The sequence below is a fragment of the Larus michahellis genome, chromosome 6 (assembly GCF_964199755.1).
Source record: "Larus michahellis chromosome 6, bLarMic1.1, whole genome shotgun sequence".
Taxonomy (NCBI): Eukaryota; Metazoa; Chordata; class Aves; order Charadriiformes; family Laridae; genus Larus; species Larus michahellis.
Genome location: NC_133901.1, coordinates 30,177,048 through 30,201,216, shown reverse-complemented (window position 1 = coordinate 30,201,216; position 24,169 = coordinate 30,177,048). Strand labels below are relative to the sequence as shown.

The 24,169-nt window shown below is 45.2% G+C and overlaps 1 protein-coding gene across 2 annotated transcripts; it reads left to right on the top strand.

Annotated features, from left to right (window-relative positions):
• The first annotated feature begins 3 nt into the window (after positions 1–3).
• DRC9 (dynein regulatory complex subunit 9) lies at positions 4–23,877 on the top strand. Of its 2 annotated transcripts, XM_074593375.1 has the most exons (10): positions 4–55; positions 5,139–5,277; positions 8,762–9,006; positions 10,171–10,299; positions 12,430–12,511; positions 19,316–19,477; positions 20,101–20,175; positions 21,806–21,937; positions 23,033–23,134; positions 23,641–23,877. In XM_074593375.1, exons 1-10 carry the CDS (start codon positions 24–26, stop codon positions 23,782–23,784), a joined length of 1,242 nt encoding a protein of 413 aa, XP_074449476.1. In that variant the 5' UTR covers positions 4–23; the 3' UTR covers positions 23,785–23,877. The 2 variants fall into 2 exon arrangements, with proteins under 2 accessions (XP_074449476.1, XP_074449477.1); XM_074593376.1 differs by lacking the exon at positions 10,171–10,299 and having other exon boundaries at positions 23,641–23,872.
• The last annotated feature ends 292 nt before the right edge of the window (positions 23,878–24,169 follow it).

Here is a 24,169-nt window from a genome sequence, read left to right as displayed (position 1 = left end):
GCCCCCGGAGCGTGGTGGTCGCCATGGAGACGGGCGCCACCGCCGCCGCGTGCCGGTGAGCGCCGCAGCGGGCCGGGGCCGGGCCAGGCCCAGCACCGGGCGGGCAGGGGGGTCCGGGCCGGTACCGCCGGCCCAGCCGCTGTGAACAGGGCCCTGCGGCCGCCCAGGGTGGGAGCGGGGGGGGGTGAATCCCGGCGCGGAGGTTGAGGGGAGGCCTGGAAGGGCGAGCGGGGCCGCATCCCGGCGGCGAGAACGGGCTGCGGAGGTGGAACAAGCCGAGGGGGCAGCGGGGAGGTGAAGGGCAGCGCTCGGTGCTTCTGGGGTGGCCAGGGCTCCGCGGCGCTCTTCTGATGGCGGCTCTACGGGCCCTGCCTGCCTTCCTCCGCTCTCACCTTGAATTCGTGAATTATCTCAGCATTTACTTTACTCCCGATACCGCCTCGCTGACAGAAAACATGTATTCCTGTGCTCAAATCCCTGCAATGAAGTCTCACATTCCTGTGTTTTCCTAAATAAGAACAGATGGAAGCATGTACTTACTCATTTTCCCAAGTCGGGGTCATTCACTCCTGACTTCTGTCACGTCCCTCACACAGCCAGAAATCCAGGTGCATTTTTAGAGCACTTTAAGTGATTTAGGAACTTCCTGCAATACAAAATGTGCGCTGGCCGCCCGCACTTTCACTGTAACTTTGTTCCTAAGTGTCTTAAATTGCATTTGAACGTATGCCCAGATGTGGTCTTATGAAAAATTGCATCTCAGGAGTGAAATGTACTGTCATCTTGTCACCAGCTGGGCTTGGAGAGCTTGAACCTGGACTAAGGAATTAGATCCTGATCCAGGAGGAGAATTAACTCTACCTGTACTTTGCTGGGCCAGCGTAGAGGCACTCAATGCCTTGTAAGCATGTATAAACAGAGGCTTTTCTTTGAGAGATTAGATTGTTAGGAAGGAGGAGCAAAGAAGGGATGGAATATTATGAATTCTCCGAATTATTCTGTCGGCTTCTGCAAGAAAGCAAAGCAACGCTCAGTAATCTACCCAGTGAACAGTATCAAACGTGCTAGGAACCTCTGCTCAGAGAAAGGACACAATCCCTACTTCAATGAGAATAAACTGTCTGTCAAAACACTCTTGTTTTCCAGCAGTAGAGATGCCACAGCCAGTAAATGCTCCCTAAATCTGATCTTTTCCTGCCCCATACAGATTTGATCCCATATGGGACACACAGCTAAAAGTAGCACCACGTCTCTCGTTCCTGCACTTGGTTCTCATCAGCACAGCCTCAGAGAATGAAAGTTCTTTCTCCACAATCAGGATGAAACCTAAATTGCATCTCTAAGCCAAAACCAAGATTACTTCAGCTTTTCAAGGTTTATTTTTATATATATATATTATTTTTTTTTTTTCAAATGAACAACTTATGTTCTAACATTTGTAGTGGTAGGCAGAGCTTCATAAGGCCACAACTATTTTGCTTGCCTGACGGGCATTCTTCCGGTAAAAACTAAGGCATTTTTGATTTATGGCTCAGCCGCTGCTGCTGTGGATATTCAGAATCTCTCTTTGCCCATCATTTGCAAAACAGAGCTAAAAGAGATGTGACATTCTAAGCTTTGAATTTCCTCACTGGAATTCATCAGTATCTCCTTAAATGACTGAAAGGAATGCTGCAAAAAATGCTGCCTTTGAAGCCATTTTAGTTTATCAGGCAGCAGGATGGGAGAAATGTGCATCCAGGACTCTCACACAGCAGAGGGAGTTGCAATCCCCAAAGGAACAGGAGGCCAGACCTTTTATACAGTTGTTTTAAAAATTATTTCTTGATATGTTTTTCTTTCCCTTTAGCTCAGCAGGGAAAGAACGTCAACCTAAACTCTTGGGGGAAGCTGAATCCTTCACATACCTCTTTTCTTTATTAATAGAGTTTAATGAAGGAGTTGAGCAAAGTGCAGTGATTAAGGTCGATGCCAATGGCTGAATCAGGATGGTCTGTGGGTACTGTGTTAACGCTAAAATCCAGGGAAAGCAGCTCGCTATTTGTAGTGTTTCTTAATGCCCCAGACAGCGGTTTCCTTCTCACTTCCAAGTCAACGTAAGTCCAGAGCACACTGGCTTGGCACATGCACACGCTGAGTGAGTGTATGGTTATAAGAGGAGATATATAGGAGGAGCAAACCAGCAGGCTTTAGAGAAGCATTCCAGCTGTGAGCTTTCTGAACACGCATTAATATCTTGAGTTAATTCCTTCTTGGACAGAAGCTGCTGATGGAATGGAGGAAAAGCTATTGCATCCTCCTTTGTTTCCAAATAAGTCACTTTTTCCTATGAGAGCTGCAAGTGTTATTTCTTCTTTCAAGAATGCTGTCGTAATCATCTGTCACAGCTCTCCCACAACAAATCTTTTTTCGCCATACTTTCAGCATTAGGACCCCACATGTAATAGATTATTCTCATGTTGTTTAGACTCAAAATATGTATCCTAGATTTCTTAAAAAGATAAAAATGAGTAAAACATTTAAAAGTATTTTGTTAGTGCCTGTTGACTGGAAAGAGACATTGTCTGACTTTCTCTATGTAAAACTACTTAATTTGTGCATCTCCACTTCTATCACTGATTCCAAGTTTGAAAAGAAAGGAAAAGTGATGCTTTCGGTTTATTATACAGATTATGAGTTACTTATTTGTCAATGATATTATCAGATTCCTCTCTCAAGATGTAGCTTTTATTTTTTTTATAATTGAGAGAAAGGAGACAAAACGTCTCAGAAGTAAAGGGAGGAAATCCATTCCTTCTTAGTCATAGGTGACCATTGAAAGCCCTGAACCGTGGGATTAATTAGGTAAATCCGTATAAATAGTAGAAGGAGGATAATAAACATATTGATAATATTCAAAATCACTCCTTTGCTGTTATCTTTTGCTGCCATGATTTAAGCAAGCTTCCTCTTGAACTAATTTAGGGTGCCTCTGCCATTATCTTGTCTGAAAGGCTGTTCCATATCTTCATCCATCCAGAAGTTAGAAACCTTATCATAATTGCCTGGCTTAGGGGAAATGACACTCCTTTGACCCTGGACCAGTATTATCCTTTAACTTAAATAGCTCTGTCTCTCCCTGGTATCTATTCTTCGTATGTATTTACAGAGAGTAATCACAGTCCTCAATTCTTTTAACTTCTTGTAAAATATAATTGCTATTTCCATGATCGCCCCCCTAGTTGTCTTCTGAACCTGTGCATGTTTTTTAACACGAATGACTAGAAACATGCACCATGCCTTGTCTGAGGTTTACTAACGCCTTATGCAGCGGCACTAATGCTTCTTTATATCTGCTGAAAATACCAGTCCTGCTACATCATAGCACTTTGCATTATTCATGGTTCATAACATTGGAGTCATGCCACCCCTGAACCCTCTCTGCATCCCTGTGCTCCCGACCTCATAGCAGAAATTCTTGTGAAAATCCTTAATGTAAGACTGTACATCTTAGCAGATAGTCTTGCATTCTGAGTTGTTATTCAGTTAATCAAAGAAAAGGGTCTAGGTGAAAGGAGCAATATTCCAGTCTCATTGACTATCCATGTAGCTGTCATGAAATAGACTGCCACTAGGCTTTCTAGTTGTAGCCTTATGCACAAGGAAAGCCCTGTCCTGTCACAAAGGACAGTACATTTCAATACACGTTGCATTAAACAGTTTACTGCGAGAGAGAGGGACATCAAGAAACAAATACTACAAAATCTAAGTTATTTTTCTTTGTTTTACCTATTCTGATACTAATAGACACCCAATAAACCTGCACTGAAAAGTGACTCATATTTTTTTTCCCAAGTGAAATTAATTTCATCTTCCTACTGTAAATTACTATATTTTCTTCAACAAAAACAATAAAAAAGGATGAGGGCAAATGATAACAGTTTCAGAGAGGTTATAGTAAGTATGCATTTTTTTAAACACTTGTAAAGTTGCTTATGAAAAATCATGGATTTCCAGTGATCCAGAACATACCTGCATCTAAACCTCTTTAATTTTCATAGAAAGTGGCTATGTCTTCTGTTGTTAATCATGCTAACAGGCATTGCCTGATGTATTTGCTTAGCATGCTTACAGATTGGACTGTAATATTCTGCAGACCTAGAATATGTTTATTCAAGGGTTTTACAGATGGCACAAATCCAGTTGTAGGGATAGCAGCCAAATGAAGGTTTTATTAGTGGACATTGATGCTGCCATTGCAATGACATTCGGGACCTCAGTCATCTCAGACTCCAGTTGTTCTAGGTGTTATACAAGAATTATCTGGTTTGTGAGTATAGAATTTGGAGGTATTGTCTGACAGCTTACCAAAACATTAAAAAATCTCGGATAATTTCTTCATTGTTATGCAGGTGTTTTCTTATGCATTCTTCTAAATGGACCAATTTCACTTGGATTAATAGTGAATTTCCACCACTCCCTAGGTGCACTTTCACAATATTCCATCTGTAAGCCAGGCAAATGGATGCTTAAGTGTACCTCAGAGCAGTTTCACATTTGAAATTAAATTTAAAATAAAACAGCACAGAATGATAAAGATAGCTTGCTTAGTCCAGACATTGGTTCTTATTTGACTTTCAACATCTTAAGGTGGTAACAGTTCCTGCTGAGGGGATTGGGATCATAAAAATGTTAAGGCTGTGCAGTAATAATGACGAATGGTTAGAGCATGAAGGTTCACCATCTGAGATTTTATAAGTGATGTGGAATTTTTCTTCTTTCGTTTTAAAAAGGCACTTCCATTCCATTGTTTCTCAAAGAACAAAGTCCGTCATGAAGCACTGCTCCCCTTTGAACTGAATGGTGAGACCACCTCACTCAGTTCATTCCCTTCTCGGCCTGTCTACCCAGATCTACTGTGGGAGGGACCAGGACCTACTTTGTTTTGTGAAAGCTAAACATTCCCACTGTCCCTGAATGCAGCCATTATCAGAGCATGGCTCCTCTTATAAACAGTGTATGAAAGGCTATAAACAAAGCTAGGGAAGTATATGAAAGGCTGCAAATAAGGTTATTTCAGGTCTACCTTTAGTTTAAACCACTGTTACTAACATCACACTGTCTTTCTCATTGGTATCTTTTGTCTTTGTTCCTCTTAGCAAGAGCACAGAAATGGAAAAATTCACTCATCTGGAAGCTCTGCTGTTTGCTGCTGTGCTGGAGAATTGTGTTGATCAGCTCTCAATTCTTGGCTATATCATGCCAGTTCCATATGAGGGCAAGACAGACGTCAGCCATGTATGTGCCTCTATCCTTGTTCTTTAACGAAATCTCTCCTCGTTTTCTTCTTGCCTTGGTTTTATGTCCTCTAGCAGCATTTTTTAAAAATCAACCCAGATAGATAGATACTTTTTCTGCAAAGTGCTCCATGACTCTTGGGTGAAGAAACACAATAAAAGTGCATGGATGACCAATTTTAATATTTATGCTGCAGCATCACTGAGAAACCTTTGTCAAGACTTTGTGGAAAGGACCCTACTGACCCAAGATGAGGCTCCTGGGCTTATGATTTTAAAATCGTGGTGGTTAGACGACAAGCAAAGGGTTAGGGAAAAGGAAACAAAACATCTAGGTTCCTATGCTGTTTTAAAATTGCAATGCAAATTTTAAAAATGCAAAAGAATAGATTATTTGAAAGTACTCAAACCCAGGGTATTTCTGTTCTTCTCTAGGTCCACGCTAAAGTTCCTTTAGTCCCCACGGACAATGAATTAAGAAAGATTCCACTTCAAAATATATTAGTAACTTCCCATTCTCAATGAACATTATTAATTAGTTGATTTCTAATAGGCATCATAACCAAGAGGGTTTAGGCAGAGATACAAAGAACGGAGAAGCAGCCCTAATGCTCAGGTAGAGGTTTGTTGCTGTGGAGGAAGGTGTAGTGATATTTCTAGTTGCTGATAGACATAGGAAACAGGATGAGACCATCCTGAGGGGTAAATGGTTCTAACTTCTGTTGTTATATGTTTTAAGTGGCATAGCAGGCTGTTTCCAGTTTAAGCAGGTTTGAAACTCTTTTTTAAGAGGAACTCAAAAAAGAAAAAAGTGTGCGATCAGGATGGAAATAAAACCGGGGATCCGAGTTTTCAGATCTAATGATGTTCGCTCTCTCTAATGTACCACTTAAAAAATGCAAGAGGAAGGTAAATCAGCATCTTGTTTTCTGTGTGTTTCCTTTCCATACTACCTACTTTCCAAAACATCCATTGCAAAGCAGCAGCAGGAGCTGGTGTTACAGTAAATTTCAGAGCGTGAACGATGCTTAGACTATGCAATAGAGGGCACTCCTTCCCTTAAAAGAGTCCTGGGAGCCAGCCTCACCTCTTTCCAGAGGATGCCTCTCCCTCACAGAGCTGGGTGGGAAACTTCTGACATGCCAGCAGCAAAAACACAGAGAAAGAGCATAACTCTAGGACGGTAGGAGTTGTTCTCCTTCAGACACACAGACTCAGGTTGATGGACCTGCTAAAGGTACACTTTAATTACAGAGAAAACATCTTAGCTTTTCTCTTCAATCACAGATGGTCATTTTTTCCAAGTCGCTTCTTAAAACGCAATTTTCTCCCAGACTATAAGCCCTACTTGTGTTCTTAAAGATGCCAAAAGAAATCGAGAAGCAAACAATTTAGAAACAAGAAAATGGCTGAGAGAAGCTACTTGCTAACTTTGGTGCTCTGTAATTTGCTACTCCTCCCTGTTTCTCCGTTTACATTTGTCTGTTATCATTGCATTTGTAGACAACCTGTATTTGCAAAGCACCCCGCAGCTCTGTCGGTTAAACAAATCAATGACATTATCAGAGATTGACATCTAAATTTCAATTGATGACATTTTGGAGAGGATTAATTAGTGTTGGCCAGCACCTCCTTGATATTCTAAATTGGGGACTCTTCACGCAGTGCATCCCCCAGAGGAGGGCAGCCTTTCTATTTGCTGAATTTTGGGCACAAGACTAGCAAAAGATAAACAGCTAGGAGACTACACAGATGGTAACACATGCAGTTTACAAACTCCTTGCTCTTACATAGTTATTTGGTAATTATTAGTTTGTAACTCCCTGCTGTTTACAGACAATCCAGTTATAGCCTGTCTTGAACTTTCCCAGACATTAAAAAACATCTATCAGAACATTCATAAAATCTACATGATATTAAAGCAGTTTGTTTGCCAAAATAAGTTCTTTCTGAAGTACAGCCATCACCAGCAAACTATGTAAACCCTTTTTTTCTAATTAACTATGTCATTTTCATGGGTCTGTGTATACTTTGCATGCGATTCATTTAATGTAAATTTAACTGTCCAAAAATGAAGCGTGTAGTCACCTAGACTCCTTCCGTAGTCAGCGGTGAGTCAGGCACTGCCAGAGGCTGATTCATCCCATCTGGAGATGTCCAAGATACTCAGAACGAAGCAGCCCCTTGCAGTGCCCGGCACACTGCAGTCGCGGACTCCGGCAGCATCGCAGACCACTAATGGAGCCTCACTTGGCAAGTAACTTCTTGGCCAAGTAGCCAGCACACAGAGTTGCTGCCCTGACCGCTTGTTTTTACTCTGCCCTCTGTGCTGTGTTGGCCCAAACGTGTGTGGGGTTATGGAGGGACTGAGAACTGGTGCTGCTAAAAATAAACTTTTTTTTTTTTTTCCTTTTTACTGGAAAATGTTTCAGCTCAGTGAGTTCTCTAATCCATTTCCCTGAGCAGCCAGGGTGGGGAGTAGGCAGCTACGGACTAGGACGGGGCTGGCAGTGGCTGCGTTAGCTGCCTTCAGCAGTACTGCTATTAAGTGTCAGCCACAGAGATGCTGGTAGGCAGGCAAGAAAATTTACTCTTTTAATGTCCCATTGTATACACTGGCATTCTTACCCATAGCACACAAAGCGGAGAAATTCCTAGAAGCAAGGTCTCAGCTGATTATATAGTGTACTTTTGCTTTTCTGGGGCCTTCTCTTTTTTAATAAAATTGTACACAGCCACAAGATACCTTTCCATGTAGAAGAGAGCTGCCAATATTTTGAATTTATTCTTTGAATTCATGTTATACTTTCTCTGCTGTCACTCTTTCAAAAAACAACTAAGCAGACAGCTGATGTCTATCGATTTTATTTCCACACATCTCAGCTCTTGTTATAACAATAATATTATAGGGAAAGGTCGTGGTGACAGGCAGTGGGAAATAGCCAAGATGGAGAGAAGGCGGAGGGAAAACCAGGCAACGGTCTTCCAGTACATAAAAGTTGCTGCAAAGAAGGAAGAACGATTTGTTCTCCGTGCCTACGGAGACTAGGACAAGAAGCCAGGGACTCAACTGCAGCTGAGGAGAAAAAAAATTCTAATATTAAAGACTGTTGTGACATGCTGGCACTGGCAGGAGGGTGTGTCCCACCATTGTTGGAGGTCATTAAGAACATGTCAGGAATGACACCGTCTGAACCACCACCTCTTGGGGCAGATGAATTCTCCTTTTGAGGCCGTTTCTAGTCCTGTCACTTTAGGACTTTTAATCCCATAAATTTTAATAAGCCTACATTGTGTGCTCACAGCTAACCAAGATAAATGTTTCTGCTCTTCTACTGTTCTGCAAAATGTAACATACACTATCAACTGCTCTTAGTATAGCTTCATTCTAGTTTATTATTAATGTTTCTTCCTCTCACATAACGTTACAGAGGGTTTATTTCTACTGCCCAGTGTGCAAGCAGGTGTCTCTTATTCCCTTTTAGACTGGCAGCCAGGAAATTAAAGAAATGATAGAGACCGAGAAAGAGCTGGACATTAACTACCAAGAGCTTATGTCAGCAAGGCAAGGGAGTGAGGGAACAGCTACCTCCACGTCTCTGAAAAGTGTCGAACACAAGCAGCTGCTGGGCAAAACTGAAGACCTAAAAAGTACCCATCGTCTTTCCAATAGGGCCATGAAACACAGTGCTCTGTCTGTAGAGAATCTCAGAAAAATTCAAGTTGACAGGTGAGTGAAGCACAAATATGATGACTGTGGGGGATGCTCAGAGCTGTAAAGTTCTCAGTCTATCTCTTGACAGCAAAAATACAAGCTTCCCACTCTCCCACTGCTGGTGTACCTCAGTCTTGGTCCGGAAGGAGAGCAGTAGTGTCTAGCTTCATGGGCCATCTAGTTCTGGCCTTTGCTTGTCTCTGGATGCCAAGTAATGACAATCAGTTTACTTTGAATGGAGTTGCAAAATATTACCCAGTTGACAGTGGTTGCTTGGATGGAATTCATGCCAGGTACTAGCCAGTGCTGATGTTCTGGTATCTGTAGTCAGGTTCCTGTAGCAAATATGTACAGGCAAAGTGGGATCTCAGCATTGTCTTGTGAACTCAGTCATTCTGCAGGGCACATAGAGCCTCTATGGCAGCTACAGACATTCTCCTTTATAGAACAGATAATGTATAAAGACCAAAGAATTTCTTTTTTTTTAAAATAAATTTTATTCATGCACATAATCCAGTGCATTGATTTGCAGAATTACCAGCAACCTTTGGTTTAAAAGACAGATGGGGGAGATGAGCATTCAGTATTCATTTTTCTACATCCTGGCTTCTGTCCTTGAATGTTATTTCAACAAAGGGCTTAAAGAAGATCCTAACACAAATGAGGAAAATGCAGCTAAAATATAACTACCCTATGCACCATAAAATTCAATAAACTGGGCAAGCTCACGTATTTGTTAAGATCAGCTTAGGGCTGGTACCGCGTTATTTTGGCACCCAGATATCTCTTCATAGACACACTTGTCTGCATCCCCAGGCCTCATTGTCCAAGATCCACCTGTGTGTCATCACTACTGCAGGCCAGCAGCCTTCTTCCTAATGGCAGCCCAGGCTGGCACAGCATGGATATGTTTGTGCCTCTTTGCTGTTTCCTAGAGTAGTATTCAGGGCAGCATTTTTAAATTATAAGCTTCAACCAATTCCTAATACAGGTTGTATGTCCCCAGACGTACAAGAAGCAGATACCATGGGGAAGCACTCCTGAGTTTGATAGGACATAAGAACAGAAATGGGATCTTATATTTCCTTGCCTTTTGAGCTGTAAACAATAGATAAAGGTGCCAGACACTGTAGTACCAACACCTATAAATTACTGTTGTGTTCCTTTTCTTCCTGTCAGGCAGTATGCAAATGATGTAATTACAGTCACTATGAAAAAGATGCAGGAATCAAGAACATTTAATAGCCTAACAGAGGCTAATGAGAGAGAGAAGGAAAAAAAGAGCAAGTTTCATGACATCCTCATAAGGTCAGTGTTGTGTTCAGTACTTCATTGCTTAACTGATGAAAGCCAAAGCCCATTCCCGCTCAGTACGTGCTAAAAAGGAAAAAAAAAAGCCCCAAAATGCAGAAAGGATTGTGTTTTTCCAGCTTGAATTATTGTCTGCTTTACAAACTGCACTTCTTTCCCCTTCAGAAAGAAATAACTGATGGTTCTAATACTGATCTGAACCAGGAATTGCCTAAGCTTTGACGGCAGTGGACACCAGTGTCTGCATTAATGCGAATGCTGCCCCATATCAATTAAACCATTATGTGATGTAGGAGCTTCCTGATCTTTTAACTCGTGTCCCCAGTGAAAGCCAGAGCAGCAGAGACTCTGTTCAAACCAGGGCCAGCAACATATGGTCTTTAGGTTATGTGATGCCCAGGAGAATCTGCTCTGACCCATATGCTAATACGCTCCCTTTTCCCAGTAGCGGCGAGGGGCTAGCACAGATGGTGGCAGAGGCAGTTATCTTATTTAAGGCTAATCTACCAGCCACTGCACTATAGAACCTCTTCTGTCCCAGATCTTACATGGTACGGATTTGTTATTATCTTAACTCAAACTGATGATTCCTTAGTTCAAAATTCTGTGTACTAGAGGTTTGGACCTTTTTTTTTAGCATAGGAAGTTCTGATTCAATCCCAAGCCTGTCAGAGAGAAGAGCAGTCATCAGAGAAGTATTGACCATTTTAAAGCTACTTTGTTCTGTGCAGCAGCTCAGGCCCATCATTTAGAGGAGACAGCAAAGCTGCTGTAAGTCATGATGTGTCATGAGTCCAACCTACTGGAACAGCTCCAGTCGTGGCTCGTGGGTCTGGCTCCAGGGCAAGTCCCCAGCTTCCAGTGAAAAGTGTGATTTCAAGCACAAAATCCAACTCTTCCACTGTCTAAAACCAAGGGATTTATTGTTTATCCACGGAAGAGACAGAAAGCAAAAACGAAAGCAGCAATTGCTTGTGGAATAACTCCAATACTGGAAGGTGGAAAGGATCAGACAAATCATAATCAGAAAGGACATAATCCTTTTTATTTCCTTCTGTCAATCATATCTAGCCACTATGATGTCTGTTCTACAACACATTCTTTTCATGGAATGAACTTTATCTGTCTTTCAATATAGTATATACTTGCCTAGTTTTGTGTCAATATACTGCAGATTGCTTTCAGACTATTAAGACTGGAATTCCTTATCGGGAGTTTTTGTTCATCACAATCACTCAGCTAAAGACTCTGAAAATGAAATGCCTGTTTGATCGTAAGGTTGGGATAGGATACAAAGTCTCAGGTACCAACTGTAGTATTTACTGGCTTTAAATCAAATCATACACATAAAAACTTAGAAAAGTACTCAGAGTGAAATAAGATAATAAGACCTAGAACATTACTGCATCTGTTTGTTTTGGACAGGTAAACACCTCTCTAGATTTTGGCCTTCACTCATATCCCTTCATGGATCTCAGAACCTGAGGCAGTGTTTTTTTGAAAGATTTTAAGTCTGATATGGAAAAAAACATTCTCCATACATATAATGAAACTCACACAATTTGGCACTGTCGTCTGCTGATTAGGCGTGCTTCTGCACAGGATCAGGGAGATTTTTGCCTGAAACGCAGAAACTGTGACTCAATGATGGGCATCTTCCCTCTCTGCTATAGGAATTGCATCATCCTCAAGGCCACTCCAGCATTCAATTAAAGCATCCCCTGGTTTCTGGCTCATTCTGCCTTTCATTCCCATCCTCCTTGCTCAGTTTGTGCCCCTCTTTTTTCAATATTTACTTACCAAGTCACTAGATTTGGTGAGAAGTCCCTGTTTCTGACTTGCAGATGTGCTGCCTCCCCCAGGCTCAGAGTGAAGAGATGAGCGCCTTTTTTGCTACTTAGCCACGGGAAGCAGCTTGTCTTCTGCTGGTCTGAAGAAGTAGGCCAAGCTTTTGTGTGCACTTCTTTAAGTTCAGCTGTTAGAAACTCATTGAGCGAGCAGGATAAGTGGGGCAGTGCTCAGCTAGGTGCCGCAATGTATCAGGAGAGAGAAAGCTCCCCTTCTAGGTAAATAGACCTTGTCTTTCTTGATATATTCAAGCAATTGTATTTTCCCATTTTTCTTCAGGGAGGAGGAAGGAAAGAAAGAGATAAAGTCACTTGAGGAACAGCTGCGAGATGTCAAGAAACAAACTGAAACAGAACTTCAGGTGAGATCGCTTAGCATTGGGCATCACACCAGGGGGGAAGCCTGTTAGCCAGCTTGCCTCTGCTGCCCAGGAACTAGCACTCAGATGAGAGGATGTGTGGCATGTATAGTGGTCCATCATTTAGGAATATAGAAGCAGAATAACTGCTTCTGAAAGATTTGTATTCTGAAAAAGCCTGCTAATGACTTTAAGAGCGGTGTCCAATGGTTTTCAAACGGGAGCTCAAAATGCTCATAACCATGAGAGACCATAATCAAATTAGAATACCCCCAAAACACTGCTGGAAGTGGCAAAGCATGGACATCTGCAATCAGTAAGAAAGAGGTTATCTGCAGAGAGCAGCATCTAAGATTCTGTCATACTTATGCAGACGTAGCACCTGGCACAGCAGAAAGTGTGGCAATGAGGGAGTGAGAAAGAAAGATACTTGGCATAGGGGCATGTCATTTTTCTACCTACAGTTTTGTCTGGGGAAAATTTCATGATTTTAATCTCTTTTTCTAGGCTTCCAGGTATTAGAAAATCCCAAACATGGGAGTCCTATACAGGGGCAGATCAAAGTTATTGCATACATACACTGTCAACTTGATGTTTCTGGAAAGCTTCAGCTCTTCTGTCTGCAGCGTGCGAATAGTGTGTGCACGCACAGTAAATCTGGGGCATTCTGGAAACGTCAGACTCGCCACACGAGTGCAGATCAATTGGATGGCGTATCACAGGTCACTTTGATGCTCACCAGACAGCTCTGACTTGATGCTCGTGCGTGCTTTACAGCAAAAGCACACACAGTTCTGTGCAGAAACATGGAAACGTAGCCTGGCCCTGCTGAGCCAGGAAAGAGTGTGCGATAGAAAACAAGCAAAAGGCAGGCAGGTTCAGAGCTATACAGGGACTGGAAGAAGGAGCAAGAATCTAATGCTTGGTTCAGTACTGAGCAAGAGGACGGCAAAGGCACCTGAGGAAAGAACCACTGTCACTGAATTTTGTCTTTGGACAGAAGTGCGGATGGTAACCAAGCCAGGATAGAGTTGGCTACAGAGAAGAATTTTAAGCCACTGACATGCTGGTGAAGTACAGTTTATAGAACATGAAGGTCTTGTGTTGGCAGTCTGGGCGCTCGTGCAGTGGAAAGTTTAATTGCCAATAGGGGATGGTTGTAAGAACATGAAGGATCTATTGGCGCTGGTAGTGTATGCAGCTATCTATAACTGACAAAACACCAGAAGTCCAGGGAGATATTAGAACAGCAGAGAAGAAAGCAGGAATGTACAAGACAGGAAAATTCATTTAGGTCAGTACTCATCTACTAGCAGAAATCCTGGAAATGCATAATGTACACTGGGAAGTGTAACAGGATGAAAAGAACACTGGAAAAAGACTGGACATTAACAGAGAGGAGAAAGAAGAGGAGTCACTGAAGGAAATGGAAAGTTAGCGTGTTAGGAGACAAACCAAGAAAGAACAGTTGTAGGAACTAAAAGAGAAATGCAGAATGAACTTTGTTTTCCCTACAGATTTGGCCAGAACATCTAAAGGATGTAGAGATCAGAGCCAGGACTGAAAAGGGATGCTGTATACCTCAACATATACTTACTTACTGCCACTGGAAATGGTATAGGAGCCTATTTCCAGGCCCTATGAGACCACCCAAAAATCCCTTGACATCTGTGTGGCAGTTAAATGAAATAAGCTGGACAGTTTGTCCGGCTCAGGGACTGTATGTTGTCCGTTTGCTTCTGCACATTGTCCCTTCTCAGTCAGATTCTGATGGCTCCTGGGAAGCTCCTGTTCTCCCCCTCCCCAAGCTAGTGACTATGATGAGGCAGTTCTTCTGCGTAGTGCTCCTCAAACCTCACAGTGTCTGTGCACACAATACACATATTGTTTAATGCCTTCCCAGGGACTGGTGTATAGCGGGCTGCAATCATCCCGTCTCGCACTAACAGCAAAGTCCCAGCGCTGTGCAGTCGGGCTGGGCACTTCTCATAAGAAGGTGTGTTGCTCCAGTGCTGAGAGGGTGCTCTTCTCCATGTTCTTGCAATACCTTCTGCTAATTTGGTTCTTGCTTTTTTGCCTCATCAAGTAGGATCTGCAGTCATCTGTGACTTTGTTTTTATATTTCCAGCTTAAAAGTCCTTTTCTGAGCTTCCTTATAGTTTCAGCTTTGATAACAAATCAAAGACCAGACTACTTTCAAGTACTGCTTTCCTCCTGTGCCAAAAATAATGGTGTCTCACTGTGTCTCCCAAGGGAGAATAATTTCTATTCACTTCATATGGGATTTTCCCATAGGCAGTTTTACAGACACTTGCATGATTTGTCAACTTGCCAACTAATTAAAACCAAAAATACAGCTTGCTGATTTTGGAGCACTTTGAACAATAATAATGCACAGACCTGTAGACAAAAGCCTACATGGTTGTCTCCAGTCAAGTGGATGAGAAAACAAAAGCAAGCAAATCTAATCATGGAACCAGAAAAACACGGTCTTTGCTTCACGCATGTTGCCAGTATGTTTGTATTTTCAGCCTTGCTACCTCTTAATGAGATGCTAATTAATGCTGCATTACCCTGCTCAGCTAATTTTTCTTTCTAATGGAACACAAATCAAATGCTAAATGCTCTTATTTATTTTCTTTTCTTTCCTTTTGGAAAGGACCAATGTCCAATGTCTCTAAAGGAGCTGAAATGATCCGTCTGGCTTTGCTCTTACCCCTCCATGCAGGAGCATCACCCATAGCTCTAGTTCGGCTGCAGGCATTCTGTTCGCTGCTGCAGTGTTCATTTTCTAGCTTGTACAAAAATACTCACTTTCTCCGGTTTCCTGGACAAGTGATGGCAGTCTGTACAGATTTTGAAACAAGTTAATGTTGTATAGGATTATATAGTTTAACATAAAAATTTAAGAAACGTAAACTTTAGAATTCCTGCCTTGCTATTCACCTACAGGACTTTTTATGTCCTGTAGGCTTTGTGGTATACTCATGCCATACATGCATGCAAGTCATAGTATAATTTTATAACAAGCAGTAATATTGCAGGCTACCTACCAAACAAAAAACCAAGATGTTGCACCATGGTACCAGTGAAAACAGGTCCGGAATTTTTATTCTATGTGGACTCTTGTAGCACACTCAGCTCCACTGTATCAGCGTGCCACTCAGTAGTGCTTTTAGTAGTGTGACTAAAATCCATCATGTTTCTTCCCCCATCCTCTCCCAGGAGGACAAATGCACCATGAAGTGTTCTGGGGGACTGTTTTAAACATATATACACACCCACTGGAGCATGTTTCTACTGGACCAATGCACCAGGCGATTACAGTAGAAGGCTCAAGGTTTGTGACAGTCCTGAGCTCCTGGGTGACTTCATTCCACTGCTGGCAGAGCCCCAAGGCAGCTCAGCGGGACCCAAAGCTGGTGCACGGGATCCAAAGCTGGCTCCAGAGGGAAAGGACTTTGGAGAAGAGTGCTGCTGCCAACAGATCTGCTCCCTCTGCCAGCAAACTGCCCCTCGCACAGCTTGCTCCTGCAGTTGTTGGGACTGGAGGCGAGCTAGCGGAGGGCTGCGGAAGCCGTTATGTCGAAGCCGGGCGACCTTCCAGGCCTGCTGTCCTTTCGGCTGAGGCATTTCTCGGGGGTGTGCAGCACGGGGATGTTCTGGCAGCTGGGACAGAGGTGTGGGCTATACGGCCTTATTGAAGTGTCTGTAGAGCTGCGCGTTGTGGTTTCAGGGGGAGCAAGTCCAGGCTGCAGCAGGTGTGTAGATCTAAGCCTATCTCCAGGCTTTGCAAGCTGAGCTAGCGCAGCTGCCAGCGGAGAGACTCGAGCTCATACGCACTCGGTGTGGAAGCCAGGAGGCAGCAGGAGGACTCTCTGCCGCCATCCTCGCTGCCCGCACATCGCACAGCAGCCATTCCCCTGCCTCCTCCAACTGCCTGCCAAACGGCGGGCGCTGGGTGTGCTGCTGGCGGCGGGGGGTTTGCCCCACTGCTGGAGGAATTCCTCAAACTGTTTACTCCTGTTTGCTGTTTTTGTAACCAGCTGTATTTTAAGTGGCCGTAATTGCTGTGGTAGAGCTGAGACATCTAGGTGACACTCGCAAGAGAGATAAATCAAAGTAAATGAAAACACAGGAGTGCTCATACCCTCTCCAGCTAAGCGCAGTTGCTGTTGCAGCCAAACAGCACCTGTGGGGCAGCCTCCTATGGCACCGGATAACGGCAGCAGACAGGCCTCTGAGCTGATGTCTGTGAGCTGAGAGATCAGAGAAAATCAGTTTGTTTACCTGCTTGCGACGCAGACTGGCTCTTGATGACTATTTCCTGGGTTTTGATCTTGGTCTCTGCCAGTTTTGTGATAGTTTTGGACACACGAGGTATGATTTTGCATCTTTGGTTTGGCAGATTCAGCACTGAAGTCATCCCAAATAAGCAGCCCAGAGGTTTACTGCAGTAACTATCAAAGCACTCCGTGTCTTGGCTGGGACCTCTGCTATGATAAACCAGAACGAGTAAATATTAACTCATTTTCCCAGCGCCTGTCCCTGAAGTTCAGGGAATGGCATACTCTGCAGATGGTGCCCGCAGCTTGTGGGCATTTACTGCTGCATTTACTACCTGCAACTGTGCCCCGGTTCTGCAGCGCCAGGTCCATCTGGTCGGGCTGCAGTAGCTGCCCACACGCCCGCCGCCGACTTTCCCTCTCCAAGCGAATGCGTGGCTGCAAACCACCAGTGGGGTTTTGCATTTCACTTCCCGTCTGCTTTGGATTGTGTAACCAAGCCCCCAGACTCCCCACCTCTAACAAAGCTGTTTTACAACACCACAGACCAAATCCAAACCACAAACGCCATACGACACAGAAAACAAACAGAGCGGATGGGCCCCCATCCCAGCTGAGGCCTGGGGCGCTGGAATCAAAAGCACTTCTTCCTCTGGTTTACTAAAATATGAAATGAAAAAGAAAATAACCTGGTGAAATGTTCATGCTCTGCCCCACCTCTCTAATATCCGAGTACTTTGTAACCTGGGCTGAACCCTTTTTTCTGACCTGTTTGCAGCTCCTTAGCAGACAGCAGTAACATACTGCCATCAGCAGCGCTTGGCTTTGCTGAGCCTCAGCGCCACAAAAAAATCAGTGTTTTTCATTAACATCTCCCGCGTGTCTGTGCCAGACCCTCAATTTAGACATGATTCCACCGCGGTACAGGCAGACAATCTCAAAATAAAGTGGTACGGTCACCTCCCACGTCTGCTGACCCCACACAGCCCCTCCCAGTGCTCACCAAAATTTCACACCAGGGAAAACAAAGGCCATTAACAGAAACCTTCATAGGTCAGAAATAGGCGATGTCTGTAGCCGTCTGCAGTCATATGATGATATGGCTGTAAAGTAATAGCTGATCTTGGAAGCCTTCAAAAAAAATGTGAATGCATGACTTTTAAACCCACAAAACAGCATTAGCCAGAGCCCCTAATTGTCCTGAGCCTTATAAATATACTTTACTCTTCCTAACTCTGTCCGACAAGGGGTGCAGAGGGAAGGATTTTCCTTTTAACTGTTCCAAACTCTTCTTATAAGCAAACCTTTTCCAAATGAGTCATGCTGCATAGGCTTTTAAACACAGCACTATTGAGCTGGCTTCTTCCTGTGGCATTTTTCCATGTTTACAGAGCTAAGGAATGCGAGGGTGCTTCGGAGACAAGATACGTGGGCTTCAAAACATTGAAATGCCAGCACTTTGGTATTTCATCTTCAGCTGCAGGGTCTGGCTGATGAATGTCAGACCTGTCATGGCATGGCAGGAAAGCAAAAAGAAAGGCTGTAATGGAGCAATCGGGCGCCAAACCAGAGGCATTAAGAGTGATCTTGCGTAATTGCACAGGAGACTTTGATGACCTTTTTAACTCTTAATACAAAAGTCTAGAGTTTTTCATTTTACAGACGGTTCTTCCAAGTTCCAACCCCAGATTAATGAATTTTTATCTGCTACTCAAAGAAATTGATTAAAAAGGAGTAAATAAAACCACAAATCCCAAATCAAGCAAATGCACTTTTTGCTTCCTGAGACACTCCAAAAGCTGGACAAATGGGGCACACTGGATCAGGATTCTTGCCCATGGGGAAGCTCCTGGGGACAGAATTCCCCCAGGAAAGCTCAGCTCCACTGCAAAACAGGGCTTGGGGAAAGGCTGGGAGCTCCGAGCCAGCTTTTCCTTGGCACTGCTCACTTGCCCTCGGTGTACGCTTTTATAATAAAGTGGGCACCATCTGCCTGGTAAGATTTCAAGAAAGAACTGTTTAAACATACAAGTGAGTCAAGATTAGATTTTCACCTGGGCCTAAGGTTGCGTTTCTATAGTTGCTGCATAACTAGAAAAAAATGAATCCAAGGAATATAGTATATTTAGGAAATCAAAGTTGGGCATACGTGGGGCTGAGGCACCACACTCCTCTTACAGATGCTCACTAATAGAAGAGGTCAGTAAAGCCTAACTTTAAGCTGTTAAAATTAACAGGCTTCTTTCATGCTTATAATAAGCACGCCAGAAGGCCTGGCTTCTTGTCCCACTCTGTTCATCACTCCACCCTCTCCAGAAGTAATCACTCCTCGCTGATGGGTTTATTGCCTTCGTATGGGTTACAAACCAAACTTCCCTTTGAAGCAGAGGCTGAAATGGGGCAACACTCAGGGAACGTGTGAAACCTTGTCTCTTCTGGAGACATGTGGAGAAATGAAGAACCAGTGAGCTGACCTCAGTCTCCAGGCTTGCTTTTGTGCCGCTTCTCTCCCCTACGCTAGAACCGAGACAGTATGATTGCCTACCTCGAAGATCAGCTCCAAGAGATGAAGGCCAAAATGAACATGGAGAGCTGCTACATGAAGAAAAGCACAGACCTCCAGGTCCACCAGACTCAGAAGAAGTGCAGCAATGCAGAGAATGTCCTGGACGAGGAAACTCAGGTAAGCCCTTCCCCACGGCCCCTCCTGGGAGGCATCTCCAGCTAGTAAGGAAAGAGTCGTCCCTCTCTCCCCAGATGCCCTTTCTGTTCTCCATCAAAGTCACCAACACAACTGTTTGAACTGGATTGGCAAACTCGCCCAGGTTAGAAATCTTTATCTGTTCCACTGCTTCTCTGTATGGTCCTACAGTGGCCGGAGGCAGGGACTGCTTAAACGAATACCATTGTCAGAGAAACGTGCCCGTACCTATGTCCAAAGGGTGCAGCTGGGAGGCCATTTAGCACCACAAGCACCCGAGCTCCCCGCGTTGCCCACAGCACATTAAGCTGACAGAGCTGTTTGTGCGGCCACAAGGTGAACTGGACTAGAAAACTGTTCTGGTTTTGCAAGCGGTTTTTTTTTTTTTTTTTTGACCGATGAAGGTCTGATCTAGTTGTCCCTTTCTCATGGATGGCCCCGGGGCAAGGACTGCCTGGGTTAGTTTTGTCACTGGGAAAAACACGTGTGGACTGCACAGAGAGCTCGTCCGTGCTTGCTCAGCAGCTCGGCTGTCAGCAGCACGTGTGTGCACGCTCGTGTGCGCTGACAGCGTCTCTCACGTTTTCTGTCCGCACTGGTCGCAGAAGCTGAGGAGCAAAACCGACAAGGAGATTCGAGTCCACACGGAGATTGAAAATTTCCTCAGGCAGCACCTTAAGGTATGTCTGACTTTCTGTTAATGCTTAAAAGAGCAACTGAGAAACACTGTATCATCAATTAGTGCCTAAAGAAAACCAGTTACTGCTCCTTCAAACTTACAGATTCACCATTGCCGCTGTTTGAATGACTAGTTATCCCCAAGTCTTAATTAACCCAGCTCTCCTAGGCTTGGGATTTGCTACATTTGGATATGTTTCCTTAAAATTAGAGTTCATGTAATGACTGGCATTGTTTACCCAGGCATTAAGTCTTTTTCCTCCCTCAGATCGATGTTAGCTATTCAGCTAATTGGAAGTTTATTTAGGCCGTCCTTGGCTGGGGCTCCCAGGGAGGCGGTGAGGAGCGAGCGCTGCTGCACAAAGCCAGGGCAGCAGTTTCACAGACCCGAGTGTCGCCCTGAGGGGGCACTACGCAGGAAATGACACAAACTGCCAGCCTAGTTCTGCCTTGGCTTAATCTGAGGAAGAACCAGGGTTGGATAATGGCTAACTCACAGTCATAGTACCCACGGTCAGCAGCAAACACCCACGAACGTCCTTGTGCTGTTGATCCAGAGGTTCAGAGCTTTCCTATCATCAACAGCAGTGCCCATTACGGTGAATAACACTGGAAAGCATCTCATAAACCGTATGACTGGAAGAAAACCTGTACTAGTGCAGGGTACCTCACATCACCGCCACTACAAAATTTAACAGCAGATAATACACTTCTACAAATGTAATTTAAGTGCAAAAAAAGTGCTGTATCTTGTGAGCAATTAAATCGTGTCCTCTATATCCCAGAGCCGTAGGTCTGATCAGCGCTGCGCAGTCAGGGGACTTTCCCCGTACAAGCTGCAGCCTATCTGACCTCTACCAGAAGGCAAAGGACGAGCCTCTGTACTCAGACAGCAGTTGGTGGCTTTACAGGGGCCCACAGAGAAGAGGATGACCACGGCCTCCATCTCCCCTGTGTGTCCAGCTGTGGTGCCCTAATGAGATTGATGCTTTTCCGCAGATTATTGTTCCATGCAAGCAATCGTGGTTGTTGCTATGGAGAAGCAATTCGTGAATGGGAGGAAGTCATCTGGGTGACTGCTTCGGCAACACCTGCCCTCCTATTCACGAGTGAGACAAAGCCAAGTTCACAACCTGAAATAGCATAAAGTGCTGTCCCTTGGGACCTTATTCCTGGTGCACTGAGCTTAATCCAGAAAGCGGGCAGGGAGTCAGGCAGAGGATAAAAGCTTTCTCACTGTCAAATTCTGTTCCTTAACCCCCCCTCCCTCTGTATACGCACACAGGATGGCTTCTGGTTGTCACTTACTTCACCAGGACTGACCATGCACACAAGTGACCCCCGGTGCTTCTCCATTCCTCATGCACCTCTGAAAGCCCAACCTGGTCTCTCTTCATCCCCAGCCCAGTGCTGTGGCTTCTGTGGTGAACCCCCAGCGAGGGGCCTGCGGGCCACCAGTAATTTATCACTAGTCCTAGGGGTTTGTGCCTTCCAAGACGAGAAGGAAACACTGACCAAGCAAAATCTATGGGTCTCTTCCGACCATCCTGAGAGCAGGCCACATAATAGTAGCAAACCTTTCCCCTGTACACTCTGCATACCCTGCTGAGCACCTCTCTTATCCCCACGCAGAAGGTGGAAGAGAAGCTGGAACACTGGGTGGACAAGTATGAAAACGACACAGACGCTAAAGAAGAAGAACTGGATGCCCTAAAAGCATTAAAGGCAAACAACTTGGAAACGCTGCAGCGACTTGCCACGGAGGTAAGACAGCAACAGCATCTCAGTGCTCAGCCGTGCAAAGCTACATCCCGGCTTTTTCCTACCCTCAGATAAGGAACCAGGACCATGGAAGAAAAAAATCAGTCATCTTGAGGTGTAGGGTGCGATTACAAGCACTGGGAAGGCGGGGACCTTCTGTTTGCCACCTGTGACATCAAGGAGGGATGATGTTTCCCCTACAGCCATTTTCAAACACCAGCGAGTAACCAGAGAGCTACTGACAGCCTCTGTGGAGGGCAAAGACACTGTCCCATCCCATCCGTATGCCTCACCCTGAACAAATCCTTCTGATAACATCTGGGAATGGGGAACTGATTCCAGTTAAAACCATTCCTGCCCCACGTTGGTTTCTTGGTTAACTGCCAGGCTGGGATCACAGCTGTGCAGGCACAGCAGAGCGGGCAGCGCAGGGCAGAGAGACGTGTCTAGAAAAAGGGGTGTTTTAAAGCCAGAAGGAATGAACTTGTGATCATTCCTTACTGTCACTGGGTCTGAGAGGATGGGACCGAGTGAGATGTTTCCCCGCTTGTGGGCCCATTTTTCACTCTGTACACTGTCATCTCAGTGTCCCAAGTGTGTTTGTACATCATCTGCTGCCTAGCCTGGGGGAGCGCGCGTCCTTCCCACCACCATCTGTTGCCTGAGACGCCATCAGACAGCCATTTTACAGCACAGGATCAGAGGGTTAATTACGCCCAGGCCGTGAGAGGTTTCACTTTGGCAGCGGCTCTCAGTGCCATAGGACTGAGGGTGGTAATGAGCAACATTTGCCATCTGGATTCAGGAAAGATCAAATAAAGGAGGTAGGGGAGGAAGGTCCACGCTTACACATTACCCTTGCGCTGCCAGGGAGCTCCTTGGTGCAGAGTGGGGACCCCCGGGCCAGAGCAGCCCCGGTGGGGCTGTGAAAAGCGTGTAGCAAGGATGGGGCCAGCGGAGAAGACCCCTTGCACCAGGGTCCAGGTGAGCCCTGCCCTGCCGAGCTGCTGGGCTGGGCAGAGTGAGCCCAGAAGGTTGGCCCTACAGTTCAGGGGATGTTTTTCATGCGGCTGTTGCTATCCTTGTGCCGTCTTGCAGTGCCAGATGTTCGAGGAAACCATCATCAGAGACCGGGCAGAAAAGGAGGCTAAAAAAAGACAACTGGAGCAGGATGCCCTGGAACTGAAGAGCACCCTGAAGGTAAAGGGGAGCAGAGCTGAGGCGGTGCTGTTCCGTCAGCAGCAGGGAGTCAATCATTTGCACCGCAGGCTTTGTTCAGGCAGAAAACAGCCTGAGAAAGTTGGCTGGCATGGGGTGGCACAAACAAAGGACAGATAAAGCCTGTCCCTTTCTTCTGGGGCAGACACAAAGCCAGCAGAGAGCCGCAGGTTTGAGAGGGGATTAAAGGGGAGAAGCCAGCCTCCTAAAATGATTTGGGGCCGAGCTCATCACACCAGCCCCACTGCGTGGGTGACACAGGGAGGGACGTGGGGCAGTTCACCTGCGCGTCCCCTTGCCACCAGCAACAGACGTCCTTGGCCCAGACGCGGGCACCTTCAGCGTAACCAGCACAGGCCCAACTGCTGCTGCGTGGGCCAGGGGTGCCCTCCTGCAGCTGGGGAGTGCAGGAGAAAGGCTCTGCCATGGAGCTGTGCCAGGTACCCCGGCAAGTCATTGCCCCTAAGAGCTCTCTCTCTTACTTCCAGCTGCAGGCCTGGTGGAGAGGTACAATGGTCCGCAGAAACCTTGGCCCCTACCAAGCCCTCAAGAAGATGTGGGACAAACAACTATCAAAGCAGGAAGAAAGCGGGAAGAAGGAAAAATACGGAGCAAAGAAAAAGACACGATAAGTAGAGAAAGCTGGCTCCAGGGCTGTTGCTGGGCAGGGCACTGCGGTGTGTCTGTCTGACGGGACAAAATAAACCACGTAACAGAGCTCGGGCTATTCTGGAGAACACGGTTCACGACAGACACAGTTAAGGTGAGGCTGCAGTAGCCCTTAAGACCTTGGAGCTGCCCTTGTAGAGCAGAGGCACGGTTTCTCCAGTAGAAAGGGGATGTGCATCAAAGCAGTGAGAAACACTGTATCCCCCAAGGTGCTTTATGGAAACATGACAGCTAGCAGGAGGCGATCCTGCTAACAGCCCAGTAACTCACCTGCATGGGACGCTCCGCACCGAGGACGGCCTCTGCAGACCCCAAAGCACTGGCCGTGGCTGACACGCTGGTGTTGGC